General features: G+C 42.9%; 1 protein-coding gene across 2 annotated transcripts in view; it reads left to right on the top strand.

Moving 5' to 3' along the window:
- The window catches only part of LOC118386196 (glycogen synthase kinase-3 beta), a 38,330-nt gene that overhangs the window by 6,461 nt on the left and 10,097 nt on the right, over positions 1–21,772 (top strand). For both annotated transcript variants that reach the window (XM_035773722.2, XM_035773723.2), the window contains exons 2-3: positions 9,585–9,778; positions 15,911–15,994. In XM_035773722.2, coding sequence (XP_035629615.1) covers positions 9,585–9,778; positions 15,911–15,994 — 278 coding nt within the window. The remainder of the gene's footprint in view (positions 1–9,584; positions 9,779–15,910; positions 15,995–21,772) is intronic.

The following is a 21,772-nucleotide window of genomic DNA, read 5'->3' as shown; positions in this document are numbered from 1 at the left end:
TGGTGTCCAGGGCACAGCTGGGAGCTGAGGGGGGTCTATAACAGGCGCTAACAGTGAGACTTATTTCTGGAGAGATTCATTTTTTAAATTAGAAGCTCGAACTGTTTGGGCATAGAACTTTGCAGGCTATCTCTGCAGTATATTGCAACTCCTCCCCCTTTGGCAGTTCTATCTTGACGGAAAATGTATTTGGGGATGGAAATCTCAGAATTTTTGGTGGCCTTTCTAAACCAGGATTCAGACACGGCAAGGACTTCAGGGTTGGCGGAGTGTGGTAAAGCAGTGAGTAAAATAAACTTAGGGAGGAGGCTTCTGATGTTACATGCATGAAACCAAGGCTTTTACGGTTACAGAAGTCAACAAATGAGAGCGCCTGGGTACACGCAGGGCCTGGGTTAACCTCCACTTCACCCGAGGAACAGAGGAGGAGTAGGATGAGGGTACGGCTAAAGACTTATCAAAACTGGTGATCTAAGGCATTGGGGACAGAGAATAAAAGGAGCAGATTTCTGGGCGTGGTAGGATAGATTCAGGGCATAATGTACAGACGGTAGGGTGCGGGTACAGTGGAGGTAAACGTAGGCATTGAGTGACGATAAGAGAGGTTGCATCTCTGAACGCACTAGTTATGCTGGGTGAGGTCACCGCATGTGTGGAAGGTGGGACAAAAGAGGTATCTGAGGCATGTTGAGTGGGACTAGGGGCTCCGCAGTGAACTAAAACAATGATAACTATCCTTAACAACAGTATACAAGGCATATTGACATCAGAGACATAAAGCAATCACAGGTGTTGATTGGGAGAGCTAGATAAGACAACAACAGCTAATCAGCTAAGACAACAACAACAGGTAAAATGGCGATGAATGGGCAGAGAAGGTCAGTTAACTACACCTGCGTTCGAGGCTGGGGCCGACAGATAAACAAAATGGAGTACCGTGATTAATGAACAGTCCAGCGAACAGCAAGAGATGAAACAGGGAAGCCGCTAGGTAGTCGTTACTACGCTAGCAAGCGGGAGACACGGCGTTCAGAATTTGCTGTTCTAAGTGCTCTATTGGCCTGCTGTTCACATGCGGCCTCCTCCTGGCTCATTTTAAAGGTAGCACGTTGGAGGTGCAACATGTCATTAGTTTGTCTTTAATGGGCAACTGTACTTCCTGATATGGCCTCGTTTTAGGTTTGGTTCATTACGAAATGCTAGCGGCCATGACTGACATGAGTTGGTTTTGGAGTGTGGTTTGATGTGCGTGTCTCGTGTGTGTTCGCAGGTGGGAAGTGTTAGCCAAATGATTTTGCCAATTTCCTTCAGTCTGTTGGCGTGCGACCTGACATTGACTTTGGATAGCCTATCTCTGGGGCTAGTTAGGGGCCGTCAATAAATTACACAATGTAAATGAGACAATATTTTCATTTTGCACGCTTTCAATATTTGTATATGAATTTCTACAGTTTATATTTGGTTTGGAGCTATAGTATTTTAACATATTGTCCCATATACATTGTGTAATTTACAGATGGTCCCTATCCACAGGGATATCCAAAGTCAACACAAATTTACGACACGCATTGCGATCAGGTCGTATGTAGCTGCGCTCCGAATTGATGGTTACTTGTGTTTTGTGGGCAGGATTGAAACAAACCCAGCCTTCATTTACGTTGTGATGCAGTCACCACCACCAGTCTTGGATCAGACTGACCTTATGACCAAAATGATTCTATTTACACTTTGTAGTCAATTTTGACAGTAGAATAAATGTTTCTGACTCATATCAATGCCATGTAGTCTGTTTTTCTAAAGGAGAAGTAGGTTTTTATAGGGGCATTTGATCTTTAAAGATACTCTATACCGACAAGACCAGGGCAACCCAACTGTAAAGAAAACAACTCCAAACATGAGAGATAAGAAGCAACATAACCCCTAGGCTATATGAATATAAAGAGATATGAGGAATAAAATGTACCTGTATAATGGAATAAGTTATTAAACCTCTTCATTTAATCAGTTCTACCAGCTGTGAGATTTTTGGATTACGAAACATTTGAGGACAAATAATTTCAGGGCCTATGTATTTTCAATGTTAGTTCACATACAATCTAACCACAAAGCTGGCCATATTTTACCCCTTATTCCTGGCTGCCCTCCCCCTTTCCTGGCTGCCCTCCCCCTTCCCTTCTAAGTTCAAGTTTGTTTATTCGTCATATACATGTAGTAAACTGTTTTAATGAAACGCATACTTGCAGTTTAAACTCTCGACATTTCAACAACAATAGAAAAAGTAAGTAGCTAAGTGAATAAAATGATAAAATAAGAGTGTGCAAACCTGTCATCAAGGCCAAGGGTGGCTACTTGAAAAAATCTCAAATATAAAATATATTTTGATTTGTTTAACACTTTTTTTGTTGGTTACTACATGTTTCCATATGTGTTATTTCATAGTTTTGATATCTTCTATTATTCCACAATGTAAAAAATAAAGAAAAACCACTTGAATGACTAGGTGTGTCCAAACTTTTGACTGGTACTATATATATATACACACACACACACACACACACACACACACACACACACACACACACACACACACACACACACACACACACACACACACACACACACACAACAGCAAAGGACTTTGTGAAGATGCTGGAGGAAATAGGTACAAAAGTATCTATATCCACAGTAAAACGAGTCCTATATCGACATAACCTGAAAGGCCTCTCAGCAATGAAGAAGCCACTGCTCCAAAACCTCCATAAAAAAGCCAGACTACAGTTTGCAACTGCATATGGGGACAAAGATCATACTTTTTGGAGAAATGTCCTCTGGTCTGATGAAACAAAAATAGAACTGTTTGGCCATAATAACCATCGTTATGTTTGGAGGAAAAAGGGGGATGCTTGCAAGCCAAAGAACACAATCCCAACTGTGAAGCACGGGGGTGGCAGCATCATGTTGTGGGGGTGCTGCAGGAGGGACTGGTGCACTTCACAAAATAGATGGCATTATGAGGATGGAAAATGGTGTGGATATTTTGAAGCAACATCCCAAGACGTCAGTCAGGAAGTTAAAGCTTGGTCGCAAATGGCTCTTCCAAATGGACAGTGACCCCAAGCATACTTTCAAAGTTGTGGCAAAATCTCTTAAGGACACATAGTCAAGGTATTGGAGTGGCCATCACAAAGCCTTGACGTCAATCCTATAGAACATTTGTGGGCAGAACTGAAAAGGCGTGTGCGGGCAAGGAGGCCTACAAACCTGACTCAGTTACACCAGCTCTGTCAGGAGGAATGGGCCAGAATTCACCCAACTTATTGTGGGAAGCTTGTGGAAGGCTACCCGAAACATTTGACAGAAGTTTAACAATTTAAAGGCAATGCTACCAAATACTAATTGAGTGTATGTAAACTTCTGACCCACTTGGAATGTGATGAAAGAAATAAAAACTGAAATAAATTATTCTCTCTACTATTATTCTGGCATTTCACATTCTTAAAATTAAGTGGTGATCCTAACTGACCTAAGACTGGGAATTTGTACAAGGATTAAATCAGGAGTTGTGAAAAACTGAGTTTAAATGTATTTGGCTAAGGTGTATGTAAACATCCGACTTCAACTGTATTGACCAACATGGTATGTCCATTTTGGTGAATATATAGATTGGCGGAGAAAATAAAGAAACATCATAGCAGTTGCCCCGAGGCAGATTAACACTTTGCCCCTAAACACTGTCCACTAACCTTTTGGCGATGCAGAGGCACAAACTTCCTCGCGTGGGCCTTTGTTGAAGCAGGTAAGGGAGCATTCTCTCCCCCGAACAATGCAGTGGACACTGGGGTTGTATCCAGAACCCCAGCAGTGACACAACGTCTGTGCTACATCCAGGAACATTTAGCTGTGCAGTCATTTTTCTCTTCAAGTCTGGGGAAAGTGTCAGAGCACATCCTCCACAGGCTCCGGAGAGAGCTCGGTCTTAATCAATTCAGTGTCAGTCAATGTAACTGTAGGAGGTTTGCACAGATGCGTACAGCCTTGAGCCTCCAGCCAACGAGCTACACTTCCACTACACTTCCTCCCCAGTTACACTAACACACAGGTGTTGGAGCATGCTAGATAGAGACGACCACCTGTGCTAATTAGTTGTCTTCCATCGCAAACAATGTGTGTTACGAGCCTTGGGGCACTAAACAAAACTCCCACAGCCGACGATACCTTCATGAATAGACACTAAAGGTAGTTTGCCTCTATGAATGGGCTCAGTTGGAGTAGGCCTATGTGTCACAATGTATAAGACTGAAGATGCTGCGATACATAGTTCAACCCCAGCCTTGCTCTACATACAGTACCATTAGGCCTGCCACCTTCTGCACTTCTGTAAGTCTGTGTGTGGGCAACTCAGAGAGGTGGGGGGCTCGTGCTGTTGCAGTGGTGACGGATCTCAGATACTGTTTCACGATGCAAGTTTCCCTTTCACTGGATGATTGACCCTATTAGTGTATGGTTGAGTGTATGGTTGAGAGTGTGTGTGTGCATGCAGATGGGAGTTGGGATTAGAAAGCATTATTTAGCACTTACAGGGTTGCAGAATAATGCCTTTCCCTCTCCCCATCTCTCCCCCCATCTCTCTCCCCTCCCCTCCCCCCATCTCTCTCCCCATCTCACGCTCCCTCTTTGTGCACCCACACCTGTGTTATAAATAGTGATGCGTGTTGTTGGGGCGAGGCTGCAGGCTGAGACTCCTTTTAAGTCTCATCACAGAAAATCACCCACCAGACCATCAGGATTACACACAGCCAGACACCAGGCCTCTCTCGCTCCCCCAGGCACATGTGCCAGTGTGTGTGACTAACTTGGCCAATGTTCTGAAGCAGCTGTAGCCAGAGTGTATGGTCCTTGAGTGAACGTTGCCCCCCCGCCCCCAGCAGCTGGCCAAGAAAAATGAGCAGCTTGTTTAGCATTTCAAAGCTCTTTCTTTTTCTCTTTCTCATTCTCTCTTACTCTATTTCCTTCGGTCTCAATGAAGACCTGAACAAATTGAACATGATGTTCAATTTAAATTGCCGGTTAACATGCAAAAAAGGACAGAGCGTGTTAAACCAACTGAAGAACAAACAGAAAGAAACCGACAGACTGAGCATCAGAGAGAACTGAGAAGAAAGAGTGAAAGGGAGAGAGGGATGTTAAATATTGGGTCTGAGTTATTACTCTAATGTAATAGTTATTGCCTACACACTGACAACCCTTCTCCTCCTCCCTCCCATTAAGGCCTGTGGTAGGTGATGACTGATTAACATGGTGATATCTAGGGTTGGGCTGATTAATTAAAATGATTCAATCGAATATTGTGATATTTGACATTGATGAAATTTTGTGACGTTCAATATGATATATTGTGAAGACTATTTGAACTTACAAATCAAAACGACTCAGTTTTATCAGTTAGGCTGTATCAATATGTTGAAAATGAAGTCAAAATGTATTAACTAAACCTTATTTTTTTCTCCATACTAAGATTATTTAATGAGAATGTGACTATAATATTGTAAATAAGCACAAAAGTTGCACAGGCTGGATTTATCTAGTCAATAACAGCACAAAATTATTATTTGGGATATCGCGATATTTGGAGTAGCATATCGTAGAAGAGACCCAAGTATTGCCCAACCCTAGTGATACCCAGATGTCAGATGTCTCTGCCTTAGGCCGCACCCGTTAGATAGTACTGCTCCACGGGTCTTCTTTAGGAGAGAGAGAGATTTGGATCTCTGTCTCTAAGTACCAAGTCTTAGTGTGAAAGATCAAAATATCATGATCTGATGATCCCATATATCCAGTGGAAACATCATAAAATAACTAAACATTTTTCCTTTGTGCAAAAACAGCTGTCTGTCCCGAGCTCACTGATGCAGGAAACTCTGAGGGCCCAGAATAGGCTAGATACAATGTTACAAGTACACTAGTGACAGCTTCGGGCCAGACCCACACTGAAAATATATGTATTGGATTTAATATTGTGTGTTTTAATTAACTACATTTTAATAATATTTATTGTGGGTAATTCAACACTTTCAGACTTACTACTACTTGTACACAACGTTTTCTGCAAGTATATTTATATATTAGTATTAAGTAGTTTGTTGTGCTATGAGGTATAATGGATCATAATGAACGGATATCAAAATTGTCATTCAACGATGAGACCACCCATTCCCACCATCAACAAGGTCACGTGCACAACTGCTCGCAACCCTTAATGCTAGAGGCACATGCAGCATCATACAATGCTTGCAGTTCTACCTCCACTGACTGCTAGTGGAAGGAGCACTGTGTTCAGCAATGCCTGCTAAAGTGGGTTAAAATGGCAAAGAATAGAAGACATCATTTTTTGGGGAACATTAAGACATGATCACACAAAGTAACTGATCAAGGATAATATAATAACAGTTTTGAAATTGATACAATTAAGTTGGATCTAAGCCGTCTTTTAGATTTTGGACTTAATATGTTAGTGCAGTGCTCCAACCCTGTTCCTGGAGACCTTCCGTCCTGTAGGTTTTGGCTCCAACCCGAATCTAGCTCACCTGATTGAAATAATTAGCTGAATCAGGTTAGTTACAATTGGGGTTGGAGTGAAAACCTTCAGGAGGGTAGTTCTCCAGGATCAGGGGTGTAGAGCCCAGTATTACTGTATGTGAAACACAAGTTCCTCTTAAGGAGCCACCCCTTTTTTTCAATTTTCACCTAAAATGACATACCCAAATCTAACTGCTTGTAGCTCAGGACCTGACGCAAGGATATGCATATTCTTGGTACCATTTGAAAGGAAACACTTTGAAGTTGGTGGAAATGTGAATGGAATGTAGGAGAATATAACACACCGCCTATGAAGTCTTTATGAAAGAATTGCCTCCACGTTTCTATATTGCCTAGGCTACTTTGAAGCAAGGTAAGGCATGCTTCATAATATGTTTTCAAACAATTAGGCCTAAGTATGTTTTCAAAATGCATAGCTCACATTGTAAAGTGGTGGGTGATGTGCTGATAGACTGCCTATCGTTGCCTTCACTTGAATGGGAGGCGTGCTTCAATTACCAAATAAAAATAGCTATTTTTAATTGTGGCCATCAAAACTGTTTTTCACACTTGATTGCATTTAGAATTGTTGCGCGATGACTGGGCTTATAACAGCACATGTTTCACCCAGCAGCAACCGGCTGAGGAGCTGCAGCAGAAACCCCTCAAAATAGTCTCTGTAGGCCTATGCTGTGTGCGTGGGATAGTTGTATTGGATAAATGATTCATGACGACTAACAAAAATACACATGCCAATTTAATTCCATAGAATTATGCAAATTACCCAGTAGACCGATAAGCATGATGGTCAAACGTATGTGTGATTTGTCTCGTCTGTGTGAAAGCCTTCTCTGTGTAGTCTGTCATTTCCTGCTCTTGAATGTGTGTGTGTGTGCTGCACTGTGATCATATTCCTACTTGCCACTAACACTATCTGCATTGATGGAGGTAGTGTGCTGAGTCGTACATTGTCCAAGTTGGGTCAACATGGCATCCCTCTTTAGTAGAAATAGGACATGTGGGGAAAAGGGAGGATACCTAGTCAGTTGAACAATTGAATGCATTCAACTCAGATGTGTCTTCCGCATTTAACCCAACCCCTCTGAATCAGATAGGTGCGGGGGCTGCCTTAATCAACATCCATGTCATCGGTTACCGGCCCAACGCTCCTACCTGCCAGGCTACCTACCCGCCCCTAAGGGCTAAGGTCATGTGTTTGTGTGGCTGATGTGTACGTTTCTCACGGTTTCAGGAAGTGAAGAGGCATGAAACGATCCTGCTGGATTGTGTAGACAGTTCTATTCTCTCGCTCTCTGAGGGAGATGCAGCGTGCATTAGTGTGTGTTTCTGCAGGTCTAGTTGCTAAGTGTGTGAGACTGCATCAAGGCTACTGGAATAATTACTGCTGTTTAACCTTTTCTCTGACACACAAACAATTGACCAAGTGAGTGTACTCCTTTTTCAGCATAGCATTCATCCACTGTCTCATTTTGACAGGTTCAGAACCAGCAGGCGTTTGGTATCGAGAGTCTGTCTGTTAGTGTTGGCTCAGCAGCATTAACACACCACAGACTCATCCAGCTGATCTTTTCATTGCCTGCCTGCCTTTCAGCACTGCAGCTACACTTACCACAGAAGCAGCTGACAGTAGAGTAGTCAGCAGTAGAGTGAATTCTGCTGTGACAGTTAGAACAACTCTGTCATGTACTGTCTCCCAAGCAGGTTGGACAATGATCCAGACTAATATGGAATAGTTCTTTTTATTTTTTATTTGATTTAATCTTTATTTAACTAGGCAAGTCCATTAATAACAAATTCTTATTGACAATGACGTCCTATCCCAGCCAAACCTTAACCCGGACGACGCTGGGCCAATTGTGCACCGCCCTATGGGACTCCCAATCATGGCCATTTGTGATACAGCCTGGAATCAAACCAGGTTACACATTTAGCAAATGTATAACCTAGTTTCCCTGGGTCTTGTGTAAGGGATGGGTCATGTTAATGACATGTGACTGTCTGTGAGGGAACTATAGGCTATAGGAACCAAGGGTTTAGGTGGCTAGGGAGTCAATCGGTTTATGGATGTGAGTGGGATCGAGATTCAGTATCTGTGTCATTGTAAGTGTGAGTCAGGAAATATGGACTGATTTTGGATTTTTTACTTAAATGTATTATCTTGGCTTTGACACCCATGGATGATAATAATATGAACAGGTTTCACTCCTAGCTAAATGTGTGCTTGGTAGCAGGGGCTGAGGGTGGTGGTATGGCTACGACACCCACCACGGCACGCGACACCCACCACGGCACGCTAGGCAGGTCTGGTTATCCTGTAACAAGGAGTTAACACAGACTTTAACCCTGACACACACACACACACTCCAGCGCACTTCAGTTTAAACCCACTTAAACAGGAGTAGGCCTCCCAATAATCCCAAGGCAATGGGCTGCTGTGCAATTTACTGTAGAGGAAGGAAAGGGAGGGGAGTTATATGTGAACCTGTCTCTATTCCAGTTTATGGATCCTGACTGTACCAATCGTCTTGAATAATCTAATTCATGGAAGTCACTGGCCGAGATTCAAACCCAGTCCCACGGATGTTTAGTCATGGATGACTGTTAAAATGTGTGTATCATATCTTAGTAATATGATCATGTAATAACGTGTGTGTCAGGCTTAGTAAAATGACCCTAACAGTGTGATCATCTGAGTGTGTCGTAGCTAGTCTCATTTACTGATTTCCCCTACAGTCACTGCACTTTTTTTTGTACCTTTATTTAACTAGGCAAGTCAGTTAAGAACAAATTCTTATTTTCAATGACTGCCTAGGAACAGTGGATTAACTGCCTGTTCAGGGGCAGATTGACAGATTTGTACCTTGTCAGCTCAGGGATTTGAACTTGAAACTTTTCGGTTACTAGTCTAACGCACTAACCACTAGGCTACCCTGCCGCCCCAATCTCACCCCTTCTCTCCCCTCCTCCTCTCTCTGTCCTCCCTCCAGGGGACAAGGATGGCAGTAAGGTGACGACGGTGGTGGCCACCCCAGGCCAAGGGCCCGACAGGCCCCAAGAGGTCAGCTATACAGATACCAAGGTGATTGGGAATGGCTCCTTCGGAGTGGTCTACCAGGCCAAGCTGTGTGACTCTGGAGAACTGCTGGCGATCAAGAAGGTTCTGCAGGACAAGCGGTTTAAGGTGAGCGAAACTGCAGTCACACACACACAGTTTCTCTGATCTCTCATGAAACTGTAACATCCTTCAATCATCTTTCAATCTTTTTCTTTGTAACGGATGACTTTCATTCAGAGTGTGTTCATCTGTGAAGCATGACTCCATCCGTTCACACTACTGTTGTCTTGCCTTTTGTGAATGGATCACAGGCACCACGTTAGTAGAGCAGAGCGAGACAAACACACACACTAAGTGTCAGTCAGTTCACCACCACTCTCACTGACTACTACAGAAACAAACTCCTAAATCCAAAGCTGTTCATATCTGCTCAGTTGTATCAGTGAATGCAACGATGGCTGCTCTGTGTGTGTGTGAAGTTCAGGATTGTCGCCATAGTAACCAAATTTCTCCTGGGCCTCAGGATACCATCACTATCCCCATGTAGGTCTGTGAATAGGATTGACTGATGTGTTGTTGTTGTCCCTTAGAGGGAACATGTCCCAGCTCCTTGTTGTGTTGACAGCCAGGCCTGTTGGTGATGTCACCATTAGAATGGTGGCACTGGCCAGTGTCCTGCTGCTAGCTGAGAGCCTGAGGACAAAGACAGACAGACAGTCCTAGAGAGAGAGAGAGAGAGAGAGAGTCGTCTTTTCTCTATTTACACTAGCATTAGTTACTAGCTTGGGATTTTCAATAATGTTACTAGCTTTGGAGTGTCATTTGTCAGGTCATTAGCTTTGGCTTTGGAGCAGTAGATGTACTGAACAGTTGGACAGAAGTGATATGTTGGTTTGAGGTATTGTCTTTTTCAGAGTTCAACATAGGCTAAGATTAGCAGCCTAGCTAGCAGTCTCTGCCAGACAGGCTAAGATTAGCAGCCTAGCTAGCAGTCTCTGCCAGACAGGCTCGTAAGGCAATAGCAGACTTAGCTTAACACATTGTTTCTTACTCTTTAGGTGTTGTTTTCCCTTTATAGCAGCCAACCCCCATCTTTTTCTCTCTCCCTATGTAGGGGCTGTTAGGAAGAGTGAACTCGATGACTGTTGAGCGCTAAGTCTCCTCACATGACTGTTACACACACATACACACACAGACACCTTAATTTTTTCCAAATTTTGTTACGTTACAGCCTTAATTCGAAAATGGATTAAGAACATTTTTATTTAATCAATCTACACATAATACCCCATAATGAAAAAGCAAAAACAGTTTAAAAAAAAATGTTTGCTAACTTATTTAAAAAAAAAAACGGAATACCTTAATTACATAAGTATTCAGACCGTTTGCTATGAGACTCGAAATTGAGCCCAGGTGCATCCTGTTTCCATTGATCATCCTTGATGTTTCTACAACTTGATATGAGTCCTCCTGTGGTAAATTCAATTGATTGTACATGATTTGGAAAGGCGCACACTTGTCTATATATGTTCCCACAGTTGACAGACAGTGCATGTCAGAGCAAAACCCAAGCCATGAGGTCGAAGGAATTGTCCTTAGAGCTCCAAGACAGGATTGTGTTGAGGCACAGATCTGGGGAAAGATACAAAAAAATGTCTGCAGCATTGAAGGTCTCCAATAACAGTGTCCTCCATCATTCTTAAATGGAAGAAGTTTAAAACCACCAAGACTCTTCCTAGCGCTGGCCGCCCGGCCAAACTGAGCAATCGGCGGAGAAGGGCTTTGGTCAGGGAGGTGACCAAGATCCCACTCTGACAGGGCCCCGGAATTCCTTTGTGGAGATGGGCGAACCTTCCAGAAGAACAACCATCTCTGCAGCGCTACCAATTGGGCTTTTATGGTAGAGTGGCCACTCCCCAATAAAATGCACATGACAGCCCGCTTGAAGTTTGCAAAAAGGCTCCTAAAGGACTATCAGACCATGAGAAACACGATTCTTTGGTCTGATGAAACCAAGATTGAACTCTTTGGCCTGAATGCCAAGTGTCACGTCTGGAGGAAACCAGACACCGCTCATCACCTGGCCAATACCATCCCTACGGTGAAGCATGATGATGGCAGCATCATGCTTTGGGGATGTTTTTCAGCAGCAGGGACTGGGAGACTAGTAAGGATCAAGGGAAAGATAAACGGAGCAAAGTACAAAGGGGTCCTTGATGATAACCTGCTCCAGAGCCCTCAGGACCTCAGACTGGGGCGAAGGTTCACCTTCCAACAGGACAACGACCCAAAGCACACAGCCAAGACAACGTAGGAGTGGCTTTCGGACCATAATTTTCACTTGTCTGACCGCTTGCATGATGACGAGTTTCTCACACGACTGGTCTATCTGGGTGATGTTTTTTCTTGCCTGAATGATCTGAATCTAGGATTACAGGGACTCTGCACAACTATATTCAATGTGCAGGACAAAATTGAGGCTATGATTAAGAAGTTGGAGCTCTTCTCTGTCTACATTAACAGGGACAACCAACACACAGGTCTTTCCATCATTGTATGATTTTTTTGTGTGCAAATGAACTCAAGAATATGGACAATGTCAAATGTGATATAGCGAAGCACTTGAGTGAATTGGGTGTGCAATTACGCAGGTACTTTCCCAAAACGAACTAAACAAACAACTGGATTCGTTATCCCTTTCATGCCCTGTTTCCAGTCCACTTACCAATATCTGAACAAGAGAGCCTCATTGAAATTGCAACAAGCAGTTCTGTGAAAATTGAATTATTATTATTTGTGCCCTGGTCCTATAAGAGTTCTTTGTCATTTCCCACGAGCAGGGTTGTGACAACTTAAGAATGAGTGTATCGAATAGTGTGTGTATGGCAGGCTTTACAATGATGGCAAAAAACAACATTTGAGAGTACGCTGATCCTGGTGCTGGAGGGGGTACGCAGCTGGAGGTTGAATGTTTGTGGTGGTGCGGAACTATAAAACGTTTGGGAACCACTGATCTACACTGATTGAAGTGGATTTAACAAGTGACATCAATAAGAGGTCATAGCTTTCAACTGTGTTCACCTGGTCAGTCTGTCATGGAAAGAGATTCATTTTTTGTTCACTCAGTGTATTCTGTCAATAAAAAAACAAGTGCCATTTAAGATCGCAATATGAACTGGTTATATTACACCTTGGAATACAATCTTCAAAAAGGCAGTAACCTCAGCAGTGATGCTTGTTTGTAGAAGCCTTAGGTGGTGCAATGGCATAGCCTTGTTATGTTAATTTAGCAGACAAGACACTCTAATTTTCTGAGCCCTTATCACAGTCAAGACACACCTATTTTATATATTAAAAAAAAAAACCTATTATAACAGAATAAAATGGAACAAAATATTTTTCAAAATGAAAAAAGTTATCACTGCGAAGTGATGCGCATCTAGCTTCTGGAACAGTTTAATTTAAAACAGGGCTCTGTTAGGCGAGTTGAAAGACAATTTCTTCAGGGTTACAAACCCAAATTTTTCTTTTTGACATACAGTCGTGCAATTTAGTTTATTCTGCCTGTTTGGAATTTTAAACAGATTAACATAAACTGTATGTTGATGAATTATTGTGACGACATCTGTCTGGTGAGTAGGCTAATGATTCTGATGAAAATATGCTCTTTGTCTTTATCAAACTAATGTTGTAGCAGTTTTTCAGTGTGGCACCTGTCTACTGTATGTTTAGGGGGGTTATAGCCTAGGCCAGGGGTCACCAAACTTTTAGATTATATGTTGGTTACAATGGTTCATGGAGGTTATTTGGTCTGGGAGAAAACTGTATGTGTAATTCCACTTTAATTGTGCTACTGGCCCTTTTAATTGTGCAGGAATATGCCATCTAATGTGCTGGTCTAGCAATGGTTCTGTACTGTTGCTGCTCATTTCATGGCGAAGTTAGCAAATAAAATATACAAATATACTTACTCAAGATATACTTCTGCCAGGTAAGCCTACTTTGCAGTTAACATTTGATTGAGAAGGTTTTGGGGAAAGTATTTCTGTCAACCCACAAGACGGTTATCACATCAACTGGCTACACATGGAGCGATAGAGAAATGTGCGCACCACACAGACAGGGGCAATGTTACTAGAAATGAATTGACAGATATTGTTAGGTTTGGCTTAAGCCAATACTGGCTAACCAGGGGTGGGATAATGTCAATGTTGCTTACATTAGATCATAGCCGGGAGCTTGCGGTGTCTGATACTGTGAGATGTGTTGATGACAGTTTGCGGTGGAACACGTGAAAAGTTTGGTGAGCCACTCATAGGTGGGCTGCGAGCTACGGGTAGATCACGATCGACCTGTTGGAGACCCCTGGCACTAGCAGTTGGCAAAGTAGCTTAAAGGGATACTTTGGGATTTTGGCAGTGGGGCCCTTTATCTACTTCCCCAGAGTCAGGATAACTCGTGGATACCATTTTTATGTCTGCATCCAGTATGAAGGAAGTTAGAGGTAGTTTCGTGAGCCAATGATAACTAGCTTGCAGATACCCATAGACTTCCAGTCATTGCGCCAGTGCTAGTTAGCAATTGTGTTAGCGCTAGTTAGCAACTTCCTTAAAAATGCACGCAAAGACATAAAAATGTTATCCACAAGTTCATCTGACTCTGGGGAAGTAGATAAAGGGCCTCATTGCCAAAATCTCTAAGTATCACTTTAAGCAGAAAATAGACAGGATGCAATTATTCCAAAACTGCAGCTCATTGTTGGAACACATTTTTTCCTACTTCAATCAACCAGTCCATTTTGAATGTGTGATAAAACTGTTTTTATTTGTAGCTTGTGTATCACATCAGTTAGGTTTTTTGAATAGGCATTTATTTCTGTAGGCCTATGGGAGCTTGCGTGCACACTCAGCAGCATGCGTGTATAGAGGGAGTGGTCGGGAACACAAATAAGTGAGACATGAAAGGGAATTTAGGTCGAAGAACTGTGTGATGCTTGGCTTGGTTTATTTTTTGTTGTGCCCTGCCAATGTACATGTACAAATGGAACACTCGTGTCAAAACAAATTAATGTTGTCTTCAAGACATTTCAGTTGCCCGTTCGGGCAGGCACAAAGCACATTCCACCAAATAGTTTTACAGTATTTGAAAATGTTTTTATCTCTGGATAAAGATCGAGTTTTGACGTCCATTCAAGTACTTGATTACTCATGCCCATCCCTAGTGCGTGTGTTTGTAGGATGTTCTGATGTGTGTGTACTCTGCTTTAGCATCCTGTTAGTGTCACTGTCTGTATGACGACTTCCATGTTGTTTGTGTGTCATGATGTCACTGTGGTTTACCTGTCTCTATCCTCACCATGTCTCTGTCCCAGTGCAGTATATGACAGGTCAGCAGTAATGACTGCAGTGCCATCTTCTGCTCTGCTCCATATGGCACTACCGTCCTTTCCTCTCCCTAGCGCTGGGAAAGAGGGCGTTGCCTGTTTGCAATGCATGCTTGTCTGCTGGCCTGTCTCTGTCTGTGAGAAACAGGAAACCACATTGGAGGATGGTGATGTCACTGGCTAGTTGAGGGGGTGTCTCAATGGTAGATGAGATTAAAGTAGTAGGCTAACATTGCTCATACGTGTCTATCCATACAGTACTCTATGTACCGTATGCACCATATGTATCATATGCGCCCTATGCACCCAGTGTACCATATGCGTCCTATGTACCCTATGCACTCTATGCAGGTAGTTTGTGTTTGTCAGAATATAAGATGGTTTTGTGTCTGTCAGTGTACTGCCCTCTCAGTGGTCCTGTTCTTCCTTAGTTACAGGATTACATCCAAGTCATTCCCAACCTCCACTCCCAGTCACCCTCAAATGTCTGCGTATCCCAGGGACATTTCTGTAGTTCTGTTGAACACTTGTCTTTTCCGCTTTCTCCCTCTCTGCATTCCACTGTGGATCAGAGCTGTGGCTACTCATCCTCTGTGGGTGGCCACTCATCCTCTGTGGGTGGCCACTCATCCTCTGTGGGTGGCTACTCATCCTCTGTGGGTGGCTACTCCTTCTTTTGGCCTGTTTGACCTGGAGTTCTCCAGATTGAGGGCCAGTAATTATCGTATATTGATGGGAGTCAAATCTCTGCTGTGTTTCTGTAGTCTAACCTGACTCTCTATCTGCTGTAGACCTCGGTGTTGTACTTCTCATGCTGTATCCTGTTGAAACAGTAAGGTAGTTGACTGACATCTGTCTGTCTCTCTCCCCGTCAGAACCGCGAGCTGCAGATCATGAGGAAGCTGGACCACTGCAACATCGTTCGCCTGCGCTACTTCTTCTACTCCAGCGGAGACAAGGTCCCTCTGCCTGTCTGTGTCCCTCTGCCTGTCTGTGTCCCTCTGCCTGTCTGTGTCCCTCTGCCTGTCTGTGTCCCTCTGCCTGTCTGTGTCCCTCTGCCTGTCTGTGTCCTTCTGCCTGTGTGTCCCTCTGCCTGTCTGTATCCCTCTGCCTGTCTGTATCCCTCTGCCTGTCTGTGTCCCTCTGCCTGTCTGTGTCCCTCTGCCTGTGTGTCTGCGTCCCTCTGCCTGTGTGTCTGCGTCCCTCTGCCTGTGTGTCTGCGTCCCTCTGCCTGTCCCTCTGCCTGTCCCTCTGCCTGTCCCTCTGCCTGTCCCTCTGCCTGTCCCTCTGCCTGTCCCTCTTCCTGTCCGTCTGCGTCCCTCTGCCTGTCCGTCTGCGTCTGTCTGTATCACTGTCTGTTTATCCGTATGGCTGAATGTCCTGTTCCTTCTGAGTATTCCTTCTCTGAGTATTCATAACCCATGAATGGTTGAGTTCGTATAAACTGTCATTCGCATGGTGATAGGGAGAGCACTGACAAATATAGACCACACTTGTGTCCAATCTGTCAGGGTGCACATATGCAGCACTCACAGAATCAGGTCCATGACAATGGGGTAATGGATCCTCCCACCTAGGAAACTTAGTCTGGACTGGAGTTGGGGTGCCCATGCATGAGGATTAGGGAGAGATGCTGGGGGAGAGGGGAGAATGCACGGAGCAGGGGGGTTGCCTGACTAAAGGCCACCTGCTAATTTTAGGAAACACCAGCTGCTAGGGGCCCTCTTGTGAGCCTCACTCTTCTCGACTCTCCTCTCCTCTCATTTCCTCCTACCCCCTTATTCCTCTCTGTTCTAATTGTGGATATCTGGCATAGGGTGATTCGGTTGGGGATTACAACTTTCTCTACATTACATTTTATGGATGGGATACCCGATACAAATCTTACTTACTGTTAGGTTTACAGTTAAAATCCTCCCTCACATTTATGCTTTATAGGAATTTAATCCAGTCCATTCTAAGTCCATTTTTAATAAGTTTAGAATTCAACCCCAAACTAATGAATAAAGATTACTGACCTTATCTTGCAGCTGAGAATTCAATGTAGGTTCGATCTTGTCACCGCCTCTGTCGTGTACCAGTTCGCCACCGGCCTGAAATGGACCCTCAATTTCAGAGGTCAGGTCTTTATCTTACGGATCTCTGATCCGCCCGTGCACTGTTTTCAGCAGTTCCTTGGGATGACAGAGGCAGGTATTGAGATCTGGCTCAAAGGACCAAGTTGTCATGAGAATTGTTATCCCAATGTTCTAACATAACTATTTTATAGCTTTGACCAATTCCCCAGAGGTTGTAAGGCCCTGGTTAATAGAAGAATTTGACAAAGTCTCAGAATTCTGCAAAAGGTTAGTTCTTTATTCAGAGAGTACTCTGAAGTCAAAAATGCAAACAGTAATTTTATAACTCCCACCTACACACACACAGTTTATCACTTTTCTACCGTTTCTAGCCATTCCTCTCCTCCCTAGATTAGAGGGGCCTTGGAAGGGCCCTCTTTCCTGTTGTCACAAGTCGACAGTTCAGTTGGCCTTGAATGTCTCAACTCTACCCAGCTCATATTGCAAAATAGTAACACAATGGTCTAGTCACACACATTATTAAATTATGACTCCAACACATTTCATATAATTATATGATTTCAGGGTGGAATTTTTTAATCATTACTTTAAACATATACATTCCTTTATCAGTTAGCAGTAGCATAGCGCAAGCAGTAGATATAGTGTTAGCAGTAGCAATAGTGTTAGTAACAGCAGTAGCGTTAGCTGTTAGCAGTAGTATTAGTAACAGCAGTATAGTTTTATTTAACATTTATCTAGGCAAGTCAGTTAAAAACAAATTCTTATTTACAATGACGGCCTACTGGGGAATAGTGGGTTAACTGCCTTGTTCAGGTTGCAAAACAACATATTTTTAGCTCAGGGATTCAATCCAGCAACCTTTCGGTTACTTGCCCAACACTCTAACCACTAGGCTACCTGCCTCCCCAGTAGTGCTAGCTGTAGCAATAGTATTAGTAGCAGCGGTAGTGTTAGTAGAAGCAGTAGTAGGAACAGTAGAGTTAGCTGTTAGCAGTAGTTTTAGTATTAGCAGTAGCGCTAGCTTTAGCAATAGTAATTAGTAGCAGCAGTAGTATTAATAGCAGCAGTAGTGCTAGCTGTAGCACTAGTATTAGTGGCTGAACTAGTGTTAGGAGCAGTTGTATTAATAGCAGCAGTACAATTAATAGTATTAGTAGCAGCAGTAGCACTAGATGTAGCAGTAGTGTTAGTAGTAGCAGCAGTAGTATTAGTAGCAGCAGTAGCACTAGTAGTAGCAGTAGTGTTAGTAGTAGCAGCAGTAGTATTAGTAGCAGCAGTAGCACTAGATGTAGCAGTAGTATTAGTAGCAGCAGTAGTATTAGTAGCAGCAGTAGCACTAGATGTAGCAGTAGTGTTAGTAGCAGCAGTAGTATTAATAGCAGCAGTAGTGCTAGCTGTAGCACTAGTATTAGTAGCTGAACTAGTGTTAGAAGCAGTTGTATTAATAGCAGCAGTAAAATGAATAGTATTAGTAGTATTAATAGCAGCAGTAGTATTAGTAGCAGCAGTAGCACTAGATGTAGCAGTAGTATTAGTAGCAGTGGTAGTATTAGTAGAAGCAGTAGTGCTAGCTGTAGCACTAGTATTAGTAGCTGAACTAGTGTTAGGAGCAGTTGTATAAATAGCAGCAGTAAAATTAATAGTATTAATAGCAGCAGTAGTATTAGTAGCAGCAGTATCACTAGATGTAGTATTAGTAGCAGCAGTATCACTAGATGTAGCAGTAGTATTAGTAGCAGCAGTAGCACTAGATGTAGCAGTAGTATTAGTAGCAGCAGTAGTGTTAGTAGTAGCAGTAGTGTTAGTAGTAGCAGTAGTGTTAGTAGTAGTAGTAGTGTTAGTGTTAGTAGTAGTAGCAGTAGTAGTAGCAGTAGTGTTAGTAGTAGTAGTAGCAGCAGTAGTGTTAGTAGTAGCAGCAGTAGTGTTAGTAGTAGCAGCAGTAGTGTTAGTAGTAGCAGCAGTAGTGTTAGTAGTAGCAGCAGTAGTGCTAGCTGTAGCACTAGTATTAGTAGCTGAACTAGTGTTAGGAGCAGTTGTATTAATAGCAGCAGTACAATTAATAGTATTAGTAGTATTAATAGCAGCAGTAGTATTAGTATCAGCAGTAGTATTAGTAGCAGTAGTATTAGTAGCAGCAGTAGCACTAGATGTAGCAGTAGTATTAGTAGCAGCAGTAGCACTAGATGTAGCAGTAGTGTTAGTGTAACGGATGTGAAACGGCTAGCTTAGTTAGCGGTGTGCGCTAAATAGCGTTTCAATCGGTTACGTCACTTGCTCTGAGACCTTGAAGTACTAGTTCCCCTTGCTCTGCAAGGGCCGCGGCTTTTGTGGAGCGATGGGTAACGATGCTTCGAGGGTGACTGTTGTCGTTGTGTGCAGAAGGTCCCTGGTTCGCTCCTGGGTATGGGCGAGGGGACGGTTTAAAAGTATACTGTTACATTGATGCTGTTGACCCGGATTACTGGTTGCTGCGGAAAAAGGAGGAAGGTCAAAAGGGGGGTGAGTGTAACGGATGTGAAACGGCTAGCTTCGTTAGCGGTGTGCGCTAAATAGCGTTTCAATCGGTTACGTCACTTGCTCTGAGACCTTGAAGTACTAGTTCCCCTTGCTCTGCAAGGGCCGCGGCTCTTGTGGAGCGATGGGTAACGATGCTTCGTGGATGACTGTTGTTGATGTGTGCAGAAGGTCCCTGGTTCGTGCCCGGGTATGGGTGAGGGGACGGTTTAAAATTATACTGTTACATTAGTAGTAGCAGCAGTAGCATTTGCTGTTAGCAGTAGCAGTGTTAGCAGTAGCACTGTTAGGATTATGTGGGGTTATGCAAGGTCTGGAATCTGGACTGATTGAACACTTCTCTGGTTCACTCACGTACACAACACACCTCAAACACAGTTCAAGGGCTCTATTTTTGGCTGGCGTTAAGGTGGCGCTAGTGTCAAACACACGTTAGTTTGCAATTTCGTCATGTAAAAACTGCCGCACTGGCATTTTCCAGCCATAACGCCAGGTTCCTCAATTTCACTGTTTAATATCAGCAAGCTTGTGCTCAGATGGGAGGGGTGGATATATTCGAAGTGTGTCCTTAAAAACATGAGCCAAAGGGCTAATTTCAGGCAGCGCTGTTAGGGGTATTTAAACCAACCAAAGCAGATTTTAGCAGTAACGCAGCTGGTAATGGCATGAATTTTGACAGCGGAAATGTGTGACGCACACTGCCCATATGCGCATGGAACAAGATGTGGTTTCGGTGCCTGTATACTTCATGAAACATTTCATGTTTTTTCCCCATTTTGCTTTATTTGATTAAAAACCAAGCATAGCCTTGTCTGCTTGGGGATTTGATCCAGAAACCTTTCGGTTACCGGCCCAACTCTCTAATCACTAGCGTGTTTGGCTTGTGATACCGCTTGGAAATAATTGTTAATCACCAAAGTTGTATTAAAAGATGAAGTTTGAGATGAGCTTGTACGTACATAACTCCTCCATTATGTAGGTTACATCTCTCCATGAGAACCTTGGTGAACCTCGCTTTTAGAAGTTATTTTCCTATAATAAATGTTTGTTTTCCGTTTCATATTTTGAAAACTCAAGCCCCTTGTAGGCTACTCTTACACTAGGCCTACTATAACGAAGGTTGATTCAACAGCAATGCCTCGTTTTTTTTTCCCCCCCGGTGATTTTATATCATTACATTTTACATGTATTGTTGTTGGAAATAAAACAGTGCTTGTTTTTCATCTAATTAAAGCAAACTTAGTAGAATAATTCACTGGTTTTATGGTGAGAATGGTCGTGGCGCGCATGCAATGCCAGTGTGGATGCGATCTGTAGATGGTTCCAATATGCCTATAAAACATTATATTTGGGAGCAGTATAAGGGTGAGTAGACATTCTCCCTTTCTCTTTATATTGGTTCTTTGTCCAGCTACTGTGAAAAGTTTGGATGTGTGTAAAACCCTCCATAGTCTGCATTGTTTTAATATGATGTACCCGCAGGGAGAAAGGATGGTGCCTGTAAGTGTATTTACACATATTGCCTGATTAGAATTTCATTAGAATTATTCACTCTTTTTTTTAGGCCTTATCAATAATGAATTGAATCTTGCATATTGACAACGTTTGGGATGTCCATGCTCAGCCATAATGCAATTTACAGTAGGCCTAGCCCCTACATCAGTGTTAATGCTATGTATATATTTCCACATTGAAGCCATGAAATGACTTAGAACAATGTGGATTGCAAACAGGTTCATGTTAACATATTTAGCAAAGTTGGGATAGGTCTACCTTTAGTTATTTTGTGTCTGTAAGCTGTTTAACAAACTATAATGGACTAACATTGGAGTTGATTCCAAGGCAGTACATAAAACACTGTAAATACACAACTTGAAGCAACCACATATTTAGCCATGGCGCACGTTCTGATTGGCCAATGAGGGGCCAAGCCTTGACACACCCACAACTTATTTGTTCATCTACACTACCAGTCAAAAGTTTTAGAACGCCTACTCATTCAAGGGCTTTTATTTATTTTACTATTTTATTTGTACTATTTTACATGTAGATAATAGTGAAGACATCAACACGATGAAATAACACATTGAATCATGTAGTAACCAAAAAAGTGTTACACCAAAATATACTTTATTGGTCACG

The sequence above is a fragment of the Oncorhynchus keta genome, chromosome 7 (genome assembly GCF_023373465.1).
Source record: "Oncorhynchus keta strain PuntledgeMale-10-30-2019 chromosome 7, Oket_V2, whole genome shotgun sequence".
Classification (NCBI taxonomy): Eukaryota; Metazoa; Chordata; class Actinopteri; order Salmoniformes; family Salmonidae; genus Oncorhynchus; species Oncorhynchus keta.
The sequence above is the reverse complement of the archived record's forward strand: the minus strand, read 5'-3'. Positions and strand labels throughout refer to the sequence as shown.